The sequence below is a fragment of the Sitophilus oryzae genome, unplaced genomic scaffold, assembly GCF_002938485.1.
Source record: "Sitophilus oryzae breed Bouriz unplaced genomic scaffold, Soryzae_2.0 scaffold_476_pilon_pilon, whole genome shotgun sequence".
In the NCBI taxonomy this organism is placed as follows: Eukaryota; Metazoa; Arthropoda; class Insecta; order Coleoptera; family Curculionidae; genus Sitophilus; species Sitophilus oryzae.
Genome location: NW_022147058.1, coordinates 1201044 through 1224578, shown reverse-complemented (window position 1 = coordinate 1224578; position 23535 = coordinate 1201044). Strand labels below are relative to the sequence as shown.

At 37.2% G+C, this 23535-nt stretch overlaps 2 protein-coding genes and 1 pseudogene across 2 annotated transcripts; 1 reads left to right on the top strand and 2 right to left on the bottom strand.

Moving 5' to 3' along the window:
* Positions 1 to 109: 109 nt before the first annotated feature.
* LOC115886217 (histone H2A-like) lies at positions 110 to 628 on the bottom strand. The gene has a single exon (XM_030905301.1). The coding sequence runs from the start codon at positions 550 to 552 to the stop codon at positions 175 to 177; it is 378 nt and encodes a 125-aa protein (XP_030761161.1). The 5' UTR covers positions 553 to 628; the 3' UTR covers positions 110 to 174.
* A 2895-nt stretch (positions 629 to 3523) lies between these two features.
* LOC115886227 lies at positions 3524 to 3960 on the top strand (annotated as a pseudogene).
* A 14771-nt stretch (positions 3961 to 18731) lies between these two features.
* LOC115886248 lies at positions 18732 to 22487 on the bottom strand. The gene has a single exon (XM_030905334.1). The coding sequence runs from the start codon at positions 22485 to 22487 to the stop codon at positions 18732 to 18734; it is 3756 nt and encodes a 1251-aa protein (XP_030761194.1).
* Positions 22488 to 23535: the final 1048 nt, after the last annotated feature.

Sequence of the window (23535 nt, the reverse complement as noted above, 5' to 3'; positions counted from 1 at the left end):
TCCAAACATGATATTAACTCGAGTGCAAGATATTAACGCAGCGTTACCACATCTTTATAAAATAAAATTGGTTAAAAACATTAAAAATTTCTTTCTTTCGAAAATATAGTTGTTGGTCCTGAAAAGGACCGATTTTAGGTTGCGATCTGCTAGGTAAGGAACCGTCAAGATTGTTTATTTGGTTTTGCTGTCGGTTTTCTTTGGCAACAGAACGGCTTGAATATTAGGCAAAACACCGCCTTGAGCTATGGTCACACCAGATAACAATTTGTTTAATTCTTCGTCGTTTCTGATGGCTAGTTGAAGATGACGAGGGATAATTCTGGTCTTCTTGTTATCTCTGGCGGCATTACCTGCCAATTCCAAAACTTCGGCAGCCAAATATTCCATAACAGCAGCCAGGTAAACCGGAGCTCCGGCTCCTACACGCTCTGCATAGTTGCCTTTACGCAACAATCTGTGAATACGACCGACGGGAAATTGTAATCCTGCACGATTGGAACGAGACTTTGCCTTTCCCTTCACTTTTCCACCTTTACCACGGCCAGACATTTTTGGTTAATAAAATATGTGTAAAGAAACTTGGAGGAAAACCTGAGTAACGTACGTCGTCACGTCGTTGACTATACTGATGCGGCCGCTACAGCGCAGTCGATTTAAATAGCCGGCGTGAGCGACCAATGAGATATCAGAACCGTAACAGAGCGGTGGGAGGGCGGAGCCTAAACCCAAACCCCCCCCTGCTGTTCTTCAAACACAGCAGGAGCCTCAACCTAAAATTCCCCCTGCTGCTCCTCAAAAGCAACAGGTGTCCCATCCCAAAAACCCCCCTGCTGTTCCTCAAACACAGCAGGAGCCTCAACCCAAAACTCCCCCTGCTGCTCCTCAAATGCAGCAGGAGCCTCAATCCAAAGCAAAGGGCCCAAAAGCCTCCCCAAGTCGTACTTCGTGATACTCGTCTCTGGATGAGTATCACAAGATCCTTCAAAGAGCAGAAAATCTGCTTTTCCGAAGCAAAAAAACTGTGCCTCTCGGCATTAGAATCACTCCCTCTTCTTCTGATGACCATAGGGCCATCGTCGATTACTTCAAAAACAAGCAAATTCCCTTCCATACTTACTTTTCCCCTGAAGACAGGGATCTTAATGTCCTAATTAAAGGTGTAGAAGTTTTTGTCGACAACTCGGCAATAATTGAAGACCTAACTTCCTAAGGTTTCGAGGTCAGGGAAATGCATCGCCTCTCACGCGATGGTATTCCTCTGCCCGTCATCAAAGTCAGAATTCCTAAAAATCAAACCCATATCTTCGACATCACGCATGTGGGCTCGCTGAGGGTTCGAGTGGTGACGCCGAGGCGCGGTAATGGGGTACGTCAGTGCCACAATTGCCAGCAATTCGGCCATGCTACTTCGAACTGTTTTGCGGAACCGCGTTGCGTGAGGTGCGCCAAATCCCATCACACTAAATCCTGTGATAAAGAGGCTGATGCACCTGCAATTTGCTCAAATTGCGGAGGTCCGCATCCAGCCAGCCATAATTCATGCCCAAAAAAATCCGAAAATCGTAATCCCAATCCCAATACAAACATCCTTAGCCAGCCGGTACCCTCAAAGGTCCCGACTCCTATCTCCCAAAATCCTACACTTTATGCTTCAGTGCTCAAAAGCAATCTCAACAACTCGCCACAAGGTAATCCCCTGCGTCATTCCATCCCATCTCTTCAATAAACCAAGAACTTCAAAAACAACTACTTGAGCAAGTAGCCAGTCAAGTCAAAATCATGGTTTCTAACATATTTGCTAGTATGTTACCCCTATGATCTAATCCCCATATGGTACAAAATCCCCCCCCAAAACTGTCTTCCGGACAATCACTAACCTCTTCTGGACTTAGTGTCCAGTCGCTCCCAAATCTTGAATCTCAAAACTAGCCTTCTAGGCACACAGGGCCTCGTCCCTTTTCTCCCGATATCAATACCCGGATTATATAGCTGCCAAATCTCCTGGTTCGCTGAAATCCCTGGAGGTGGTTGTTTTAGTGGGTAACAGCTGTCTGAGTCCCACACAGTCACGAGAGTCTTCCCTCTCTTCGGGGATTAGCTCGTGCAGTCTCTAAAAGATTTTTTCCACCCCCAACAAAAAAAAAAAAAAAAAAAACCTAAAATTCCCCCTGCTGTTCCTCAAATCCAGCAGGAGCATCAATCCAAAACCAAAGCACCCAAAAAGCCTCCCCAAGTCGTACTTCGTGATACTCGTCTCTGGATGAGTATCACAAGATCTTTCAAAGAGCAGAAAATCTGCTTTTCCGAAGCAAAAACTGTGCCTTTCGGCATTAGAATCACTCCCTCTTCCTCTGATGACCATAGGGCCATCGTCGACTATCTCAAAAACAAGAAATTCCCTTCCATACTTGTTTCTTCCCTGATGACAGGGATCTTAATGTCCTAATCAAAGGTGTAGAAGTCTTTGTCGACAACTCGGCAATAATTGAAGACCTTACTTCCCAAGGCTTCGAGGTCAGAGAAATGCATCGTCTCTCACGAGACGGTATTCCTATGGCTGTCATCAAAGTCAGAGTCCCCAAACACCAAACCCACATCTTCGACATCACGCATGTGTTCTCGCTGAGGGTTCGGGTGGTGACGCCGAGGCGCGGTAATGGGATACGTCAGTGCCACAATTGCCAGCAATTCGGCCATGCCGCCTCGAACTGCTTTGCGGCCCCGCGTTGCGTGAGGTGCCCCAAATCCCATCACACCAAGTCCTGTGATAAAGAAGCTGATGCACCTGCAATTTGTTCAAATTGCTGAGGTCCGCATCCAGCTAGCCACAATTCATGCCCAAAAAATCCGAGAAATCGTATTCCCAACAATAATATCCTTAGTCAGCCGGAACCCTCAAAGGTTCCGACTCCTATCCCTCCAAATCCTACACTTTATGCTTCAGTGCTCAAAAGCAATCTCACCAACTCGCCACATGGTAATACCCCTGAGTCATTCCTACCCATTTCTTCAATAAACTCCGAACTCCATAAACAACTACTTGAACAAGTAGCCAGTCATGTCAAAACCATGGTTTCAAACATACTTACAAGTATGTTACCCCCCATGATCTAATCTCCATTCTTCGGTTTCAAATCCCCCCTCCCAAAACTGTCTTCCGGACAATCACAAAACTCTTCTGGACGTAATGCCCAATAGCTCCTATATCGCATCTCAATACTAGCCTTCAGGCACCTAGGGCTTCGCCCCTTCCCTTCCCCAACACATAAGCAGGAATAAGAGCAGCCTTTCCTCGGCCGCTGGTTCCTCGGAGGTGGATTGTTTTTAGTGGGTATTTCGAATCCCACACTGTCTGGGGGTTATTTCTATGACTGTCTCTCCCGAGATGGCCATGGAAATGATCACTATTCGTATATAAAAGATTTTTAAACCACCCCTCACCAAAAAAAAAAAAAAAAAAATCCGTCGTCAGTTGTACGCCAGACTCGAACGTGAACGTTTGTCGTATTTTTCTTTTCGAAACGATGCCACCCAAAACTAGCGGTAAAGCAGCTAAGAAAGCCGGTAAGGCTCAAAGAATATCTCGAAAAGTGACAAGAAAAAAGAAGCGCAGGAGGAAGGAGAGCTACGCAATCTACATTTATAAAGTGTTGAAGCAAGTACATCCCGATACTGGCATTTCTAGTAAGGCCATGTCCATCATGAATTCCTTCGTAAATGACATCTTTGAAAGAATAGCTGCCGAAGCTTCTCGCTTAGCCCATCACAATAAAAAAAGATCGACCATCACCAGTAGAAATCCAGACTGCAGTGAGGTTGCTTTTACCTGGTGAATTGGCTAAGCACGCCGTTAGTGAAGGTACCAAAGCCGTAACTAAGTACACCAGTTCCAAGTAATTCATCTAACTAGCGACATATTCCAGGAATAAACAAATCGGCTCTTTTCAGAGCCACAAACTTGTTCAAAATGAAGAAAAGAAATACAAGATCTCTTGAAAATTTGCAAATTATTTAAATGCCGATACTTATAAAGCATATACACAAATAGATATATAAGTAAAAAAAGTTCCACAAGGTAATAGTAGTTAATATACAGATTTTAATCGGGAAAATTTAATAGACGATAGAACTTGCAAAAATAAAAGAAAAAGTTCATATCAACTTGTAAGATTTAAAGCTTCCTTTTCGAGATACAGGGTGTTAAAGTTACTTAAAAAAGAAAAAAATAGTTTACCTACTTCAACAACGTGATCGTAACATAGAAATAAATTAGTTTTTAGCTACTCAAATTTTTTGAAACGACCATCGACTGGCCGAACGGAAAAAGTTTACCTATTTCTACAATGTGGTCGTAGCTTCGGAAACAAAGTTTAGATACTCGTACAATTTTTTGACAGGACGGTCGACTCGCTGAACAGAAAAAGTTTACCTACTTCAACAACGTGATCGTAACATAGAAATAAATTAGTTTTTAGCTACTCGTACAATTTTTTGAAACGACCATCGACTGGCCAAACGGAAAAAGTTTACCTACTTCTACAATGTGGTCGTAGCTTCGGAAACAAAGTTTAGGTACTCGTACAATTTTTTGACAGGACGGTCGCCTCGCTGAACGGAAAAAGTTTACCTACTTCAACAACGCGATCGTAACATAGAAATAAATTAGTTTTTAGCTACTCGTACAATTTTTTAAAACGACCATCGACTCGCTGAACGGAAAAAGTTTACCTACTTCAACAACGTGATCGTAACATAGAAATAAATTAGTTTTTAGCTACTCGTACAATTTTTTGAAACGACCATCGACTCGCTGAACGGAAAAAGTTTACTTACTTCAACAACGTGATCGTAACATAGAAATAAATTAGTTTTTAGCTACTCGTACAATTTTTTGAAACGACCATCGACTCGCTGAACGGAAAAAGTTTACTTACTTCAACAACGTGATCGTAACATAGAAATAAATTAGTTTTTAGCTACTCGTACAATTTTTTGAAACGACCATCGACTGGTCGAACGGAAAAAGTTTACCTACTTCTACAATGTGGTCGTAGCTTCGGAATAAAAGTGGAGTGGAACGGTGAGTCGTAGAGTCATGGTTCTGTGACATAAATTATAGGTAATTTGACGCTCTATCCGATGGTGTATAAACGGTTTTTTTATTTTTTGAAATTTTTGAAATTGAAATTTTTTTTTATAAGTTCTCTTTTTCAATATTTTGGCTAAAATAGCCCTTATATAATTTTTTTCGAAACTTCTAAAAATGGATTTGGATAAAGCTCGCGATTCTGCATAAAAAAGTTCAAATAAAGTTTTTTTTAAAATCAAAAATAAATGAATTAAAAAATATTGAAATTTTTGGAAAAATGGCTCATTTTATAATGTTATAATTTATGTCTCAATAACTTCTAAATTGTATATACTAGAAAAAAAGGGTAAATACGTGCAATGTAGAGAATTTTTTTCTCTATCCAATGCATATTTTACTTTTTCACAAGGTTGCCATATTTACATAAATTCTTAATTTTAAAGATTTTGGGTATTTTTCCTTATTTCATTATAACACATTTATGTGATAGATATATATCTTTGTACTAAATTTCATAAATACTGTTCGATAAAGCATAAAATTTTAAACAAAAACTTCCAATAAAGTTTTCTCTAAGATTTATAATTAAATACCTAAAAAATTTAATATATAGAAAATAATAAAATAGTGTGCTAAAATTTATTTTTTTCAATATATTTTGATTTTGATTATTTTTAAAGGGGGATAGGTACTTATAAAAAACAGTATTTTTGGTATACAAAGTGTATCAAAAATCGTATACAGAGGAGAAAAAATAAAAACTAATTTTTCAACTTTTAAATATTTTTTTAAATATACATGAAAATGGAAAAAGAAGGTAAAATTGATCTTAATATTCATATTTTAACGTCCTTTACATGTTTCAGGTCAAAAAAGTACAAAAAATTGAAAAATTCAAAAATCGATTTTTTTTAAATCACCATATCTTGACTCCTATTAATTTGATTGAGCTTAAAATTGGAAAAAAAATGGCGGCCAAAAGCCGCTATAAAACCGCCATATTTTAATTATTATTAACTTGATCGGGCTTAAAATTGGACAAAAAATGGCGGCCGAAGGCCGCAATAAAATCAGCGGCCGAAGGCCGCTATAAAACCCGCAGCCGAAGACCACAATAAAACCAGCGGCCAAAGGCCGCAATAAGATTAACGGCCGGAGGCCGTAATAAAACCAGCGGCCGAAGGCCGCAATAAAACCACCAGCGGAAGGCCGCCACCTCTTTCCGGGTTTAGGCTCACCTGAATCAATAAGAGCTAAAATATGACAGCAAAGATTAAGGTTTAGGGAAAAATCTCCTAAAAATGGTAAAAAATGGAAAAAATCGGCATTTTTTTGAATTGGTATATCTCGGAAACAGTAAGTCGTAGAGACATGGCTCTGTGACATAAATTATAAGTAATTTGACGCTCTATCCGATGGTGTATAGAAGATTTTTTTATTTGTTGAAATTTTTGAAAATTTTGAAATTGAAATTTTTTCTTATACGTTCTAATTTTTAATTTTTTGGCTAAAATAGCCCTTATATAATTTTTTTCGAAACTTCTAAAAATGGATTTCGATAAAGCTCGTGATTCTGCATAAAAAAGTTCAAATAAAGTTTTTTTTAAAATCAAAAATAAATTAATTAAAAAATATTGAAATTTTTGGAAAAATGGCACATTTTGAAATGTTATAATATAAAGCCCAATAACTTCTAAACCTTATATATTAGCGAAAAAGTGTAAATACGTATAATGTAGAGAATTTTTTTCTCTATTTAAGGCATGTTTTACTTTTTTACATTGTAGCCATATTTCCTAAAATTTTTAATTTTTAAAATACTGAGTATTTTTCCATATTTCTTCAAAACAAATTTAAAAAATATATATGTGTTCTTAAAACAAATTTTGGAGACACCATTCAATAAAGCATAAAATTCTAAACAAAAAACTTCCAATAAGATTTGCTCTAAGATAAATAATTAAATATCTAAAAAATTCATTCTCGCCACTGGAGAACATGAGATAGGTATTTAAACCGTTATATCTCGGTTCCCATTGGTCCGATCAGACCCAATTTAAGATATAAAATGGCGGCCACGGGCCGCTAGTAAACCATAGCAAAGTTGGCACAAAAACATATACAGGGGGAGAAAAAAAAAATAAAAACCGATTTTTTAATTTTCGGGAATTTTTTAAAAATACATGATAACTTATAAAGGGGGCCAAATTGGTCTTAATAATCATATTTTAACGCCCTCTACACGTTTCAGATGAAAAAAGTACGAAAAGTGAAAAAAATTGAAAATCGATTTTTTTCAAAGGGGTATGCTCAGGAAATCGACAATTGAAAACTTATATTCGAAATACCTCAAAAACTATACGTTTTTGAAACACAATATCAATGAGGCGATTGTAGGGCTCCATAAGCTCTATCCACATAGGGGTCAACCATCATTTTACGATCTACCATTTTCGAGATACTTAGAATTTTTAGATTTTGCAAATTTTTGACTATGGGTCGATTTTTACAACACTCTGTACAATATTAAAATGTCAAAAAATTGTCGTTAATAAGCGCCATCTACCCTCTATCCAACAATGTATTACTCATTACAGAAAAATGAAGGATAAGGGAGATATTTAAAAAAAGAGCAAAAAAGAAATATTTCCGAAAAAAATTGAGGCCAAAATTTAACTTTTTTGACATTTTTTGATTTTAATCATTTTTAAGGGGGAATAGGTACATAATAATAAAAGAAATTTTTTGGTATAAAAAGTTTGTCAAAAAGTTGTATACAGGACGAAGAAAAAAATAAAAACCTACAAATTAAAAAAAAAATTAAATAAATCATAACCTATAAATCAAAAGGTGCGGAGGGAAGAAGGGGGGGAGGGATCCCCCCTCCCACTTCCCTTCTTCGATATCATTACGTTCAAATATATAAAATATGTTTTAAAAATTTTAAAAATAAATATACCTCCCAAAAACATTTAAAAAATTACAACACTCATTGCGCAACAAGTTCAGAACCTTTCACGCACCCAAGTCATTTGACTTGGACACTGATCTAGTCAACCATAAACGAAGTCTACTAGCTATCCGAAAACTTCGTCCAAATCGGTTCTGTCATATATGGTCGTACGCAGTACGACCCCAGGAGTCCGAAAAAAATATTAAAAAAATTCCAGGTGCCCCCCGAAGGGGGGCACCCCCCTAAAAGTAGGGGAAGGAGGGGTAGTAGGGGAAGGCGCGTAGCGCCATTCGAAAGAGGGGGTCGAATTATGTCGGACTAGGATTTTTTCAATTTTTTCTAGCCCCCTGCGAAGCAGGGGACGCTATAAAAAAGGGCCAAAAAGTGGGCGTGGCCTCTATCATAAACGAAGTCCTGGAGCTTCAGGAAATTTTTTGAAAATTGCAGCAATCGGATTTTGAGTAGTCCGTTGGAGTCCTGAAGCCCAGGGAGTCCGGAAAAATAATGAAAAAATTCCCCCTCCCCCTCGAGGGCTGGGTGCTCAAAAACGTTGAAAGGAGTCCCGAAATCGAAATCTAAGGCCAGGATCGGGTTGGAGGCGTGGTATGCCCTACTTGAAGCATTAGGATTTAGTCTTGAAGCAATGGGCGTGGCAATTGAAGCAAATATAAAAAGTATTCAGAAATGAAAAAAACAAAATGCTACCGTATCCAGGAGCTCGTGAGGATTCCGAGAAAAATAATGAAAAAATTCCCCCAGCCCCCCTTCTTTGGGGGGTCGCTTTATATCTTATTTTCGCAATTTTTGATCAAAATATGAATACGTGCATTACACTCCTGGGGTAACCCCACCGCTGCCACCCTACACCGGAAATCTTCCGTGCCCCCCCTAGGCTGCGCGTAAGCGCAACGCTCGATTTTGAAAACAAAAAATTGCTAATAAATATCGGACTAGGGGGGCCAGGTAAGTGTAGAATACATGATATCCGTTTCGGGAGTTCATACTTTTCGATCGACAATCCGATACGTTCGTTGTTACTGCTAATTTTATGTATAGGCGCGCTTTTACAACGCTTATTCTTGAATAGAATAGTACCATTCTATATGGGTTTCAGCACGTAGATACGGTTAATTTTTAACGCAGATTTCTCAAGCGTACGAAACATTTTAGACATACTTTGGCTACGTTCGGCATATAAATCAATTTCCCTAAATATGATGGACCTTTTAATCTTGTCCACTGTTTTATTTTCCTTAACTTTTAAACGCCAGACTCATTCTCCACTTTTTAAACCGAAATGTTAGATTTCCAGTTAACGTGAGCCTTCGTTTTGGGCTCAAAGAGAAACGGCGCGGGGCCGGCATAATATTTTTTTTTTCGATAGCGATTCGAAACGACATCGAAGTAATTCGTTAATCTTACAGAGGATACATTAGTAGGCATTGCGGCACCTTAGACAGACAGTCACTTCCGGTCCAGACACCGAATTCCAAGAATTCTGGCGCCAGACGTATGACGTCATCAACCGTAACGTCTGGCGTATGACGTTACCACCAGTCACATCCGGCCCAGACACAGAATTCCAGGAATTCTGGTGCCAGACGTATGACACCACCAACCGTGACGCATGAGTCATCACCTCTGAACCTTAATAAGTCAATTTATATGCATGACGTCATCCGCCTGACGTCATTTAAATTTATTTTAATAAAAAAGTTCGGTGTAGGGTTTGAACCACGGACCTGTCGATCGCCAAGCTAACGCCTTAATCAACATGACCACAAACGCATTTAAAATTAATTGTAGGTATGCCTATATGAGGGTCCCAATTTAAAGTTGTCTCAAAGGTATAGATCACGTAATGAACGACGTTCGTACACAAGTCAAATACCATATACGAGCACTATTCACCAAATGCCATATACCTGGTGGGGCCCCCCCAAATTTATTAGCACCATTGATTTATCAAAAATAAAATAATAGCGTAGATTAAAAATATTATTTACTTACCACAATAGCTATTCCGTCTACATCAGCTTTGTTTAGGAGGAGGAGGATACGGCGGCAGCAGCGGCGGCGACGGCGCACGGTAAGTACTTATAGATATTAACAATAAGAACTAATAAGCGCAAAGTAATTAGATGCAATTCAAAAGGAAAAAGTTTAGGTAAACAAAGTTGACTTCGGCAAACATCGGTTGTTATCGTAAGCGCGCTGGGGTGTGGCACTGTCCTTTGTTGCGCGCGCGCAAGTCCCACTAATTAATAGTTTATAGGATAGTTTAGCAAAAATTATTGAAAATTATTGGGGTAATGAAAATAAAATATATACGTATAGCTCAATGATTTATTATAAAAACATAATGATTAATTAATTTAAGAGTATTGGGAATCAAAACAAAGATTAAATGTCAAACGTCAACTATGTCATAAGTGGTACGCCAAAACCGAACATCGCGCAAGCTCCAAAGTAAACAGAAAAAAATTAAAAATATGTACATGCAAAACATAACGATTGTGAGGGGTATTGAAATTAATTTAAGAGCATTAAACCAAAAGACATTTCTTTACTAAAAGATTAAAAGTATTAAGTCAAACGTCAAATGTCAACTAGGTGTGGCGCGCAAGCTCCGAAATAAACAGAAAATTTTTTAAAATATACAAGGACAATAGCTCATCGTTTAACTTCGGTAAACATCGTCAAAATCGACGCTAGGTGTGGCTCTCGGCGCAAGCTCCAACAGAAAAATTTAAAAAATATGTACAAGTACTTAACGCTATAAGAATAAAATTTGGAGATGAGATTAAAAAGCAAACAGTTCTGAGAATCTATCAACAAAAATAATTTAAAAAAGTATTAAGTCAAACGTCAATTAGGTGTAAGCGCAAGCTCCAACAAATTTTTAAAAATACAAGGACAATAGCCCATCGTTTAACTTCGGTAAACAGCGGCTGTCAAACGTCAAAATCAACGCGCCAAAATCAATAGGGTGTGGCAGAACTATCGAAATTTTCACACAAGTCCGAAACAAACAGAAAAAAATTAAAATCTAATGCAAAACATAACGATTAATTTAAGAGTATTAAATTAAAACAAAGATCAAACGTCAAACACTGGCACTAAAATTAACAGGGTGTGGCGCGCAAGCTCCAAAATAAATAGAAAAATCTAATGCAAAAACATAGCGATTAATTAATTAATTTAAAAGTATTAAGTCAAACGTCAAATGCCAACTAGGTGTAAGCGCAGACTCCAAAATAAACAGAAAAATTTAAAAAATATGTACAAGTACTTAACGCTATAAGAATAAAATTTGGAGATGAGATTAAAAAGCAAACAGTTCTGAGAATCTATCAACAAAAATAATTTAAAAAAGTATTAAGTCAAACGTCAACTAGGTGTAAGCGCAAGCCCCAACAGAAAAATTAAAAATATGTACATATTATAATGCAAAACATAACGATTGTGAGGGGTATTGAAATTAATTTAAGAGTATTAAACCAAAAAAAAAAAGACATTTCTTTACTAAAAGATTAAACGCCATCTGTCAAATATTGGCACCAAAAACTAGGTGTGGTGGTAGAAATAAACAGAAAAATTACAACAACAAGTACGCCCTTTATGCCTTTGTAATGTAAAAACTTTAATTATCGAAACGAAAATTAATTTAAGAGTATTAAATCAAAAAACAAAGCGTATTACTAAAAATACGTACTTACGAGGTTTATATGTATTACTATCCAGCCACTCAACACATACACTTACACCCTTTTTCTTCTTCAATAGCCCTTTTCACTAAACGCACTGAAAATACACAGTAAATTTCTTGATGCAGTACCATGAAAAGTTAGAAACAAACTGCTGATTTTGTAGCTAAAAATATAATGTGAAGGCCGAATGACAGACAGGAAACTGATAACACCAGTACTTGGAATATACGAGGTGTGTAGAATAAGGTTAATATACGAGGTGTGTAGCTAATTTAGTTGGTTGCTTTCGTAATAATAATTTTACTACAAAAACAATCTTAAGCCCCAGCGCCACATCAAGGCATAGCTACATTGCTGGGGGCACATTCGCACACTCATTCACTTCAAACAAATTACTAGGAGTAGGCCACACGAGCACCAATCTAGAACTTAATCCAGACGACTCTTTAATTTGCCAATAAAATCTAGGCGGATATTTTACCTAAATTAGTATATAGGCCGCACGAGCACCAATCTAAAAATTAATTCAGACGGCTCTTTAATTCGCCAATAGGTGTGTGAATACCGAACCTAGGTGTTTATTTTATCTAAAATTTGTATATAGGTAACCATATCAACACAAATCTAAAGTTTAGTTAACCTAAAATATATGTTTTTAACTAATAATAATTTGTTTTTAATTATACCCATACACACTCCATTCACACACACACACGCACAATCATTTGGAGTTCCTAGTTCCGGCGGTTACTATAGTGGTAGTAGAATGGTAACTAACAGTCTAAAGGTAAATAAACAAGAACTGAAGAAACAAAAATTACAAGCGGCTCTTATTAATGTGAAAACTCTAAGGCAACAATTTAAATTAAAACAAAAGAAAGGGGAGGGTCTCAATAAAAAGAAAGCGACTGCCTGTTCTCGCGTCGAATGGGAAGATTTGAACTCTGCTTTCGATTCTCGCGTTAGAATGGGCGTTATTATTAACCTTCATCATACGGATCCGAAACTGTTTTTAAATGATTGCAAGGCATTATTTATAAGACGAATTCAGAATGTGCTGAAAAAGGTTGATGCCTTGAAGGTTAATGGTGTGTTTTCTGGAGAGTTTACTATCAATAAAGCAGATCAGGTAAAGACCGAATTAAAATATTTAAATACTAAAAACGGAATAATTTATAAAGATTACAATTTAGATAATTGGTTTGTTAATCATATTCAAAATTCTTTGCTAGTTGAATTGGAAGAATTTCAGGAAAAAGATAGCGGTTGGGCGTTATCTGAAATTAAGAATTTAACTGTAAATATAAATAAATATAATCCTCTAAGAGCCGGTACCTATATCGATCTTCCCACACAAATTAAAGAAACTTGTGTAAATGTTTAAAAATTATGAATCTTTTGAGCAGGAACTGGGTGTGACAGGTATAGATTTTCAACACCCTTGAAATAAATTTCAAAATTCGAACAGTTCAATTATTGAGGTGCAATCTGACAGGAAATTATTGAGGTGCGGCTCACTCTGTTTGTAACCTAAATTTTAAAGTACCCAACTTTATTCCTGTGTTCTTCCACAACATGTCAAATTTTAAGCCGGCCAACGAGGTGGTTTTCGAAGATGTGTGGAAGACAATATCTTCCATATATCAGTCAAACTCTGCGGAGTTAAACACCGAGACTTTCTGTCTTGGTGTTACCAGTGTGAAAATGCCAGCCGGTCGCGGAGCCAAGTACAATAGCTTCGATGAAGAGTGCGGGATGCGCAGGGGTGTCGTTGTGATAAACAATAAAGACAATCTGTGTTTACCTCGAGCTCTCGTTGTGGCGATCGCGCACGCCGAGAAGGACCCAAATTATGCCAAAATAAGGAGGGATATCGGCAAGGTCCAAACTGAGAAGACAAACGCATTAGTGGAGGCTGCAGGCGTCGTTATACCGGTAGAGGGGCAGGTATACCCGAAATCCAGGCCTTCCAAAACTATTTGGTAGACTACCAAATTGTTGTTTACCAATACGGATCCAAGGGCAGGGATTTGGTATTCAAAGGCGAGGAGAAACCGAAGAAACTCCATTTGCTTTACCACCAGAACCACTTCAACGTCATAACATCTTTGACAGCACCGTCTTATTTATGGGACAGACAGCATGGTCTTATTTATGGGACAGACAACATGATCTTATTTATGGGACAGATAACATGGTCTTATTTATGGGACAGATAACATGGTCTTATTTATGGGACAGACAACATGGTCTTATTTATGGGACAGACAATGCTGTCTTATTTATGGGACAGACAACATGGTCTTATTTATGGGACAGACAATGCTGTCTTATTTATGGGACAGACAGCATGGTCTTATTTATGGGACAGACAATGCTGTCTTATTTATGGGACAGACAATGCTGTCTTATTTATGGAACAGACAAGGCTGTCTTATTTATGGGACAGACAGCATGGCCCTATTTATGGGACAGACAACATGGTCTTATTTATGGGACAGATAACAGGGTCTTATTTATGGGACAAAAGTAAAAAACAGTTATCCAAAATTATGTTACCAAAACCACCAAATGTTGGACTCTTGTAGGAACCTACAGAGTAAAAAACAATGGTACAAAACCAGAAAAGTATCAGAGGCACACAAAGATATGTAATGATTTATTATTATTTGTTTTTCATAAAAGAACCCGCCGCCAAATCCAAAACAAAGAAAAATATATTTCTTTCACCAAATATATTATAGTGGGGGATGACGACAACAAACAGGAAAAGCGGCAGCAAAAGACACTTTTAAAAAATAAGATTTTCAAGGAAGACACCGCGCCGTTTGACGAGTACAAGGGTCGCTTAGAGCCTGTACTGTAAAAGTAAAAACAGTAGTACAGAAAATATATTACCAAAACCACCACGGCTATTTTTTATTTATTGTACATTTTTCAAAAATTTTAAATATATTATTTTTTAGCTAATAAAATCCAAAATACCACGAACCAGAGCGGACTTTGGTATTGGCCCTAGTAAACGTAAGTAAATATTTTTATTTTATGTTCTGGCTTTAAAAATGCTTTTTTATTTTAGATACGTGCGAAAAATGCTTGAAAGCATTCAGCCGAAAGGATAATTTAAAACAACACCGCAGGATTTGCAAAGGAGCCCTCAACGGTGAGTTATTATTTTATTTTTTTTATTTTATATTAACGTTTTTTCTATTCTATCTTTAGTCAACCAATCAACATAAACACAAACTTCAAAAACCCGGTAGCAGAGAGAGAGATACAAACTTTAGTTTCAATACCGACGTCTAAATTTTATTGTTTATTTAAATATCAAGAACCTATATATTATGAATAGGGACCCAATAAACAGTGTCATAAAAATAATAAGGAAAAAAAACTATTTACCTTTAGACTGTTAGCACCCGTCGTTAGCTGCCGTCGGAACTAGGAACTCTGCAGCGCCCCGACGAAAACTTTCTTCTTTTATAATCTCCTCATACTTCCATACAACCAATCAGCAGCAACCTCTTCGTATTGTGCGCACATTAAGCTCAATTTAAAGGCCAATTTACATGTTACAAAATAGAAAAAAGATGTAAATGTGGGTCCAATAAAACGCGCGCTAAGTTGTGTCGTCTAAACCAGCCTTAACGGGTCTGTGATTATGTGTCTAGCTGATAAACCCACCGCTTGTATGAAATTAACTTTGTTTTCTACTATTAAATAAAACGAGAAATAATTTTAATTACATTTATTTAGGAAACATAATATATAATTATATAAAATAGCCTTATACAATATTTTGATTTATAATCTTATTTAACAATATTTTTAGTTTTTCTAATATACTAATATTTGGACAAAATATTTCAAAGAAACCCAAGCTAAGTTTACCGGCTACTTTTAAACTATTGGAAAATTCATCATAACCATAATAATGCCCATTATAAAGGAAATAAATTATACCGCCGGTGTACCGAAATACAGAGTCTATTTTACTAGGTACTCCTGTAAATTGTTCCGTTATGAGAGCGGTGCTTTTAGACCGGTAGATATATATATATATATATATATATATATATATATATATATATATATATATATATATATATATATATATATATATATATATATATATATATATATATATATATATATATATATATATATATATATATATATATATATATATATATATATATATATATATATATATATATATATATATATATATATCTTTTACGGACCCGATATATATATATATATATATAGCTTGAAATTCGCTTAAACCCTCCGTCAATGATTCTAGGTTCTGGACGTCTGCTGATTCGTTATTATGAAAATAACCGTGAAATCGTAAGAAAGTCTGGACTTCTTCTTATGTTAGCTCCTTACCACTTGTAAGTGTCACACAGCCAAAATATAAAGAACGTACATGTTGTTCAGACAAGATTAGGCTGTCAACCGAATGTAAGTAGTTTGTTAACCACCCTATATACAGGTTTAGGGTCTATATACCACTTCTAAACGCTCAAGTTCCTTGGGTCTGATCCAGTACATATAGTCTATCAACCAGTTCATTAATGTCGTCGTATTCCAGAGGAGGAGAACTATTGTTTAAGACTTGTTCGTTTATATCATAGTATTCCAGAGCAGGAGAACTAATGTTTAAGACTTGTTCGTTTATATCCTGACTTCCTTGTTGTTGTTTCACAGTACGTTTTCTTTCGCCTTTCTTCCTTGCCGGTGGAAATAATTTAGAAATAATATTTACATATTTTCGGCTTTTGCTTGAAGTAATGTGTCTATCGTGATTAAACTGGCGTCTATGTGCGTTTGTCAATAACAGTATAAACTTATAATTCTCTAGATCTACCACAGAGTACTCAGTAGGCCGCGATTGAGTAAGAAGAATTCGTTCGTCAGTTCAAATTTTTCATCTTTAATCGCTAGATACCCATCATCTTGTACTTTAACTGGTTCGTTGCCGATAAGCAGACGTTTGTTCACTCTCCTAATACCAAATACATTGTGGTTTGGTATATTCAAGAGTTTTAGTCTACGTTGTTGTTGTTGCTCCATAACTGATAACGTATTAATGATGCTTTACATAAGAATATACGGTATTTATACCCAACCCAACACTAACGCAACGCTAACCCAACAGCAACACAACACGAACCCAACAGCAGCGCAGCGCTAACCCAACAGCAACGCAACGCTAACCCAACAGCAACCCAACACTAACCCAACGGGAACCCGGCATAGACGCCCACTTAAACAGCCCTGTTAACCCGCTGGGAACAGACCTGTTGGGCCCGATCGAACTGCCCTGTTGACCCGTTCATCCGCTTAAACAGACCTGTTGGGAACAGACCCGATAGACCGGTTCGTCCGCTTGAACAGCCCTGTTGACCCGTTCATCCGTTTGAACTGCCCTGTTGGACCCGTTGGGAACCGCCCTGTTGGATCCGATGGACCCGATAGAGCGGTTTTTGCCCCAGAAAAAGGTTAATTGCTACCACTAAAGCTTAGAACATATTTTAAATTGTATTAGTCTGATGGCCCATCAAAATTTGTCATCAAAAATATTGTTGAAAAATTAATTAACGATGCTACTGGATAATTTAACAGAAAATATAGTATGGAAAACTTAATAATTACATAAAAATATTTGGTTTTAGCGATAAATATTTAATTAAAATTAAACTTTGTGTGTGGGCATTATCTACACCCGACATGTGGCGGAGCGATAAATAATATCAGAAATTTTTGCTGTATCTAGCGGATGTTGTGGTTTTTGAAAGGAAATGATGATGATTCTACCCACTAATGGTTTTTGCAATAGGTATGACGTGTTTTTTGGATCCGGTCAGGCGTGTGGGTTAAACTAGAAATTTAATATAGGTTTATAAATACGAGGGAAAAAAAGATAAAGGTTTAATTGTAAGATTTCTTTATTGATAAATATATTAATAACAAAAGTAGTGATAACATACTTGTTAGTATAAACTTACGAGTAATAAACAGTTTGTTAGTATAAATATTTTTCTAGACACCCTGTATAGTAACATTTACATATTTTATTGACAAAAAATAATAACATACATGTTAGTATAAATATTTTTTCTAGATAGTTTGTATAGTAACATTTACATATTGTATTGATAAATATATTAATAACATATATGTTAGTATAAAATATAAATATTAATACGGGTTCTATATAAAATTACAGAATAAACTTACAAGCAATAAACAGTTTGTTAGTATAAATATTAATCAATCTGTATAGTAACATTTGCATATTTTATTGATAAATATATTAATAACAAAAATAGTGATAACATACTTGCTAGTATAAAATATAAACTTACGAGTAATAAACAGTTTGTTAGTATAAATATTAATCAGCCTGTATAGTAACATTTACATATTTTATTGATAAAAAAATAATAACATACATGTTAGTATAAATATTTTTCTAGACGCCCTGTATATTAACATTTACATATTGTATTGATAAATATATTAATAACAAAAGTAGTGATAACATACTTGTTAATATAAACTTACGAGTAATAAACAGTTTGTTACTATAAATATTTTTCTAGACACCCTGTATATTAACATTTACATATTTTATTGACAAAAAATAATAACATACATGTTAATATATAAAATTATAAAATAAACTTACAAACAATAAACAGTTTGTTAGTATAAATATTAATCAACCTGTATAGTAACATTTAAAAATAGTGATAATATACTTGTTAATATAACAATATAAATAGGTATTCGAATAAGAAAAAATAGCTTAATATAGGTTTATAAATACGTTAAAATAATCAATACACCCTGTATAAAATAGAATAATTACAATATAAACTTACAAGTAATAAAATTATAAAATAAATAGGTTTTGAATAACAATAGATGTAGAAATTAGAACAATGAAGTTAATATAGGTGCACAGCTACAGTCTAGCTTTTTTATATCCAAACGGTAACGAGTGACCTTCCTCGTCGAATTTCCGTTTGGTGGAAAGCGGTCTGTAGAGTTTTGTCAGCTGTGTTGTGATAACCTTGTGATCAGCTGTTCTCCGTATCTGCCTGTATATTATTGGAATAGGTTCGGGCTGCTCTGTTAAAACCATGGATTTTATGGTTTCAAAATTGATGGTTTGAGAGGCGTTGTAGTTTAGGGAAAGACCTTTAACCTTGCACGTTATGGAATATTCCCCGGATTTAGGAGAATATACCCTATAGGCGTAGTTCTTAGGCCCTCCCGACACAAACTCATCAATGTAGCTACCCTCGCCATACCCCTCCAACTCATCGGTCATTTCACCGAGGAAATTTCCAAGCGGAATATCTTCTTCTTGCCCTGCCTTCGATAGGTAAATAACGCTATCTGTATCGGTGTAAATAGCGTTATCCCCGACTTTTTCCAGATAGCTATAAAGTTTAAGCCGGGCTTGGGCCGTGGTGTAGGCGGCTAAGCAGACGTTTACCGTGGGCAGAATATCGTATGCTTCATCCTTAAATGACCAGTTTACCAGTAAAGTATCGTCGTTCACTGGCAGGATGGAATTTACGTCGGTCGCAGGATTGGTTAGCATGGAAAACAGCGCTTCGGGTTTGTTCACAATAGCCGTTTTTCCCTGGTTTTCCCTCTGCCCCAACTTGCCCCAAAACGATGTGATGACTGCTTTTCCAAGCTGTCTAAGGCCGGGATTTACAGAAACCTTTTCTGGATCTAGCGTAACACCTTCTCTTGCCAAATATTCGCGCACGTATTGGTCTTTGGATTCGGGCGTTGTACAGTACGAGGGCCACCCTGATGATTCTTGTTTGATTTTCAGGAATTTGCTAATATATCCGTTGAACAAACCTCCTTGTTTTGTCTCGGGATTATACTGCGTTATCTGGTATTTCCAAACCTCCTGAATATCCAACACCTGGTATCCTTTTTCAAGCGCCTTTACCACTTCGTCAATCACCCACGTACCGCAAATTGCCCTTTCTTCATCGCTATGGCCACAGTCTTTAACCCCGACTTTAGCGCATGCGTAACACAACACGAACATGAGTTTATCGTTCAATTTTACCGGTAGTACGGGATGGGTTAGCTGTTGAGGCGGTAAAATTTTGCATTTAATTAGTCCGTCTGTTTCAAACAGGTTAAGTTTGGAGCACTTTTCACTACCAACGATAACTTCCGGGTGTCCTACGGGGTACTTTCCATACTTGTTTACCCACGGGTAAAGTGAACAAACATCAACGTATTTGATTGTTTCTCCTTCCCGGCACTTGTAGTATGTCCTCATATTTTCCGTACGGCCCCCGTAAAAAGCGTCGCGCGGATTTAGTGGTAAATTGATAAGTAGAGGATGGTCTTCAACAAATTGTTTGGTTTCTACACTCATATTGCGCCGGAAATCGCACTCCCACATTTCAATCACCTCGTAGCCTTGGTCTATTAAATGCTGGGTTTTCGTAAGTGTATTCTCGTGCCGGGAATCCAGCGTTTGCGTGGGGTCGTCTTTCAGCGGTACCTGTCTGTCGTACCTGTAACATCTAGGGCATCCGTGGTAATAGCAGCCGTGAAACTCAAACACCTGGTTGGTTTCCCTACAATACCCGTCGACTTTACACCCTGCAACGATACTTTCTTGTTGTTTTGCGGCATGTATGATTTCAACCCCTCTTTCTTGTTCCACCCACAATAACCATTGGAGAGCTATCTTGCTTTGGTTATCGCAGAACCTGTACCCGTTTTTCGGTATGATACCTATAGTTTCGGGCTGGAGGAAATTACGACGGAAAATCTTATTGCAAGCAGAAGGTAGTGTTGAGGCTTCGGTAAAAGGGCATACGTTTCCTTCGTCTATCATGAGTTTTCTGAATTTGAGGCAGGCTTGCGTAAGAATATCGACATCGGATACGCAATAGTCAACAAACTCCTTCTCGAAATCAAACATATAATTCTTGCCTACACACTCTTGGTACCATTTCACGAACTTTTCCCTATCTTCAACCTTCATATTGTCGGGATCATAATATTCAATAGAGGGCATGGGCCCAACATACTTTTGATGTCCTACGGTGTTGAATAAATGGGGAAAATATCCTTTCTTCAGCTCGTTTAAGCCGAATGCTTTGGGGAGTTTTGCAAGAGCCATAGGGAAATAATTGAGTGAGTCCAGAAATTTAACGTTGCCCGCAGACATGAGAACTAACTTGGTACCTCGGGTAATAAGTTCAGGTGTCAGGTCTGTTTGCTGGAGAATATAGTCTAGGATAAATTGGTGGTCAAACCCTCCGCCATTATGTGCTATCACCACCACATCCTTGAATTGTTTCCTAAGTACTAAAATATCCCTTAATAATACCGCTATTACATTGTCTTTAATAACTTTTTGTCTTTCCCCACACTTTTGGCACACAACACTGTTGTTTTTGTCAATACACCTGTCGCAAACCTTTCTATAAACACATAGGTTAGGTTCATGAAGTATGGTTCCGTCTTCCAGCTTCTTTTCCTGCCTCGTTTCCAGATCGTAAAAAACAAACAGCGTGTTCTTCATACTGGGACACCCTGTATCCTGCTGCATGTAACAATGGTGCGGTTGCGGTTGGTGTTTCTTGCAAATCGAACAATACTTTTCACCGCAGTTATGTGGTCGATCTGATTTCACGACAATGAGACACGTTGGGCATTTCCTTATACTTTCACATACCGAACTTTTACCGTATGAACCGGGCTTCTTGTGGTTCTCGAAACATATCGGGCCTCTAAACGAACGTAGGCAGTCTGGGCACTTGATTTTCATATTGTCTGTAGGGCATGAGGGGTTTTGGTAGCAGCCGGCGCATGTACCACCACACCTATGGTCTTTTTTATGGTCGTAAGGAACGTTACACTCTTCACAATAATAATCACAACAAAACGCCGCCGTCAATGATGTTATGACGTTGTAGTGGTGTTGATGGTAAAGCAGGTGGAGCTTTTTCGTTTTTTCTTCGCCTTTAAAAACTAAATCCCGGCCTTTGGATCCGTACTGATACACCACAATTTGGTAATCTACCAAATACTGCTGGAATTTGCCCAATTCTGGTATACCTGCGCCTTCATTAGGGATAACGACGTTTGCTTCCTCCGCCAGAACCCTAGCCTTCTCCGTTTGGATCTTCCCAATATCTCTCCTGATTTTCGTATAGTTGGGGTCCTTATCAGCGTGCGCAATAGCCACAACTAGTGCCCGGGGTAGGCACATGTTGTCTTTATTATTTATGGCAACAATCCCCTTCCGCATCCCGCATTCCTCCATAAAAGTATTGTATTTTCCACCTCGTCCTTTTCCAGCCGGTACTTGAACGCTGGTAATACCGAGGCAGAACGTCTCGGTGTTTAACCCGGCACTATTCGATTGATAAATACCCGATATCATTTTCCACACATCGTCGAAAGTTACACCGCTGGCCGGTTTGAAATTGATCCATCCATCGCCCCTTGTAAAGTCTTTGGAACAGAAATTTATGCCCACTTGATCACTTGGGGCTACGCCCTCGACCCCTTTCTTCAAAATATCTTCTATGGCCCCCTTCGTCCATTTAATAGGATCTTCACCATTGGGCACTGGTTTTATTTTAAATTCCACTTTACGGCCGGTAAGACCGAAACGAGGAACTTTTTTCATGAAATCTTTCACTACAATAAATTTTTCCATTTTTGAGGTTAAGTTATCCGCTGCTGGTACTACGATGTGACACCTGCAATATCTCGAAGAGAACTGATTTGGGTTGGGCGTGTCGTCCTTTTTATACCTTGACAGCTGTAGTGACGTGTGCAAAAGGAAGGATGATACAGGTATTGCGCAATATTGTGTAATTCTAATTACCTTTTCGACCCTTTTTAATTATTATTATTTTTAATACACTCTGTAACTATAAACATTTTTCTGTTTGCGATAAGAAAATACTATATGGTAGTATCTGCCGTCATACTTCCTTCAGCTGATTCACACCGCCGACGCCGCAGCCGATGACGTTACCAACAACAAGTCTCAACAAATCTAAATCGCAAACCTCAGGCGTTCGATCATTGTTTTTCAGTTTATTTACGGTATTAGAACTTTATGGGTGTTTTAGCGGTTGGTGGAAAAGACTTAAATGTGGTATCGAAGAAAGGTGTATGTGTGTGTTAGGTGGATATTAACAATAAACCCCGGTGAGTACCTATTTTTTGAAGCTTTTAAATGTGTCTTTTTCATTCCCTCATTATGTGTGCTATTTTATTCGGTAGGCATGTGGGTTTTTGTAGTTTTGCATTATATATATTTCAACCTTGCCCAGATTTTACATTAAAAAGCATATTTTTTATATCTTTTGATTGTATCGAAACTAGGATGTTTTATAAGCTAATAAATTTATAGGGTGTTTGGTATTGGGTATGTTTTGCATTCTTTTTAAATTTTTCCTGTACCTCGCGTGTGTGCGTACAAAAGGCGCCGCCGCCGCACCCAGTTGGTTTTGGCGCGCGACCGTTTGACATTTGACAGCCGCTGTTTACCGAAGTTAAACGATGGGCTATTGTCCTTGTATTTTTAATTTTTCTGTTGGGGCTTGCGCTTACACCTAGTTGACGTTTGACTTAATACTTTTTTAAATTATTTTTGTTGATAGATTCTCAGAACTGTTTGCTTTTTAATCTCATCTCCAAATTTTATTCTTATAGCGTTAAGTACTTGTACATATTTTTTAAATTTTTCTGTTTAT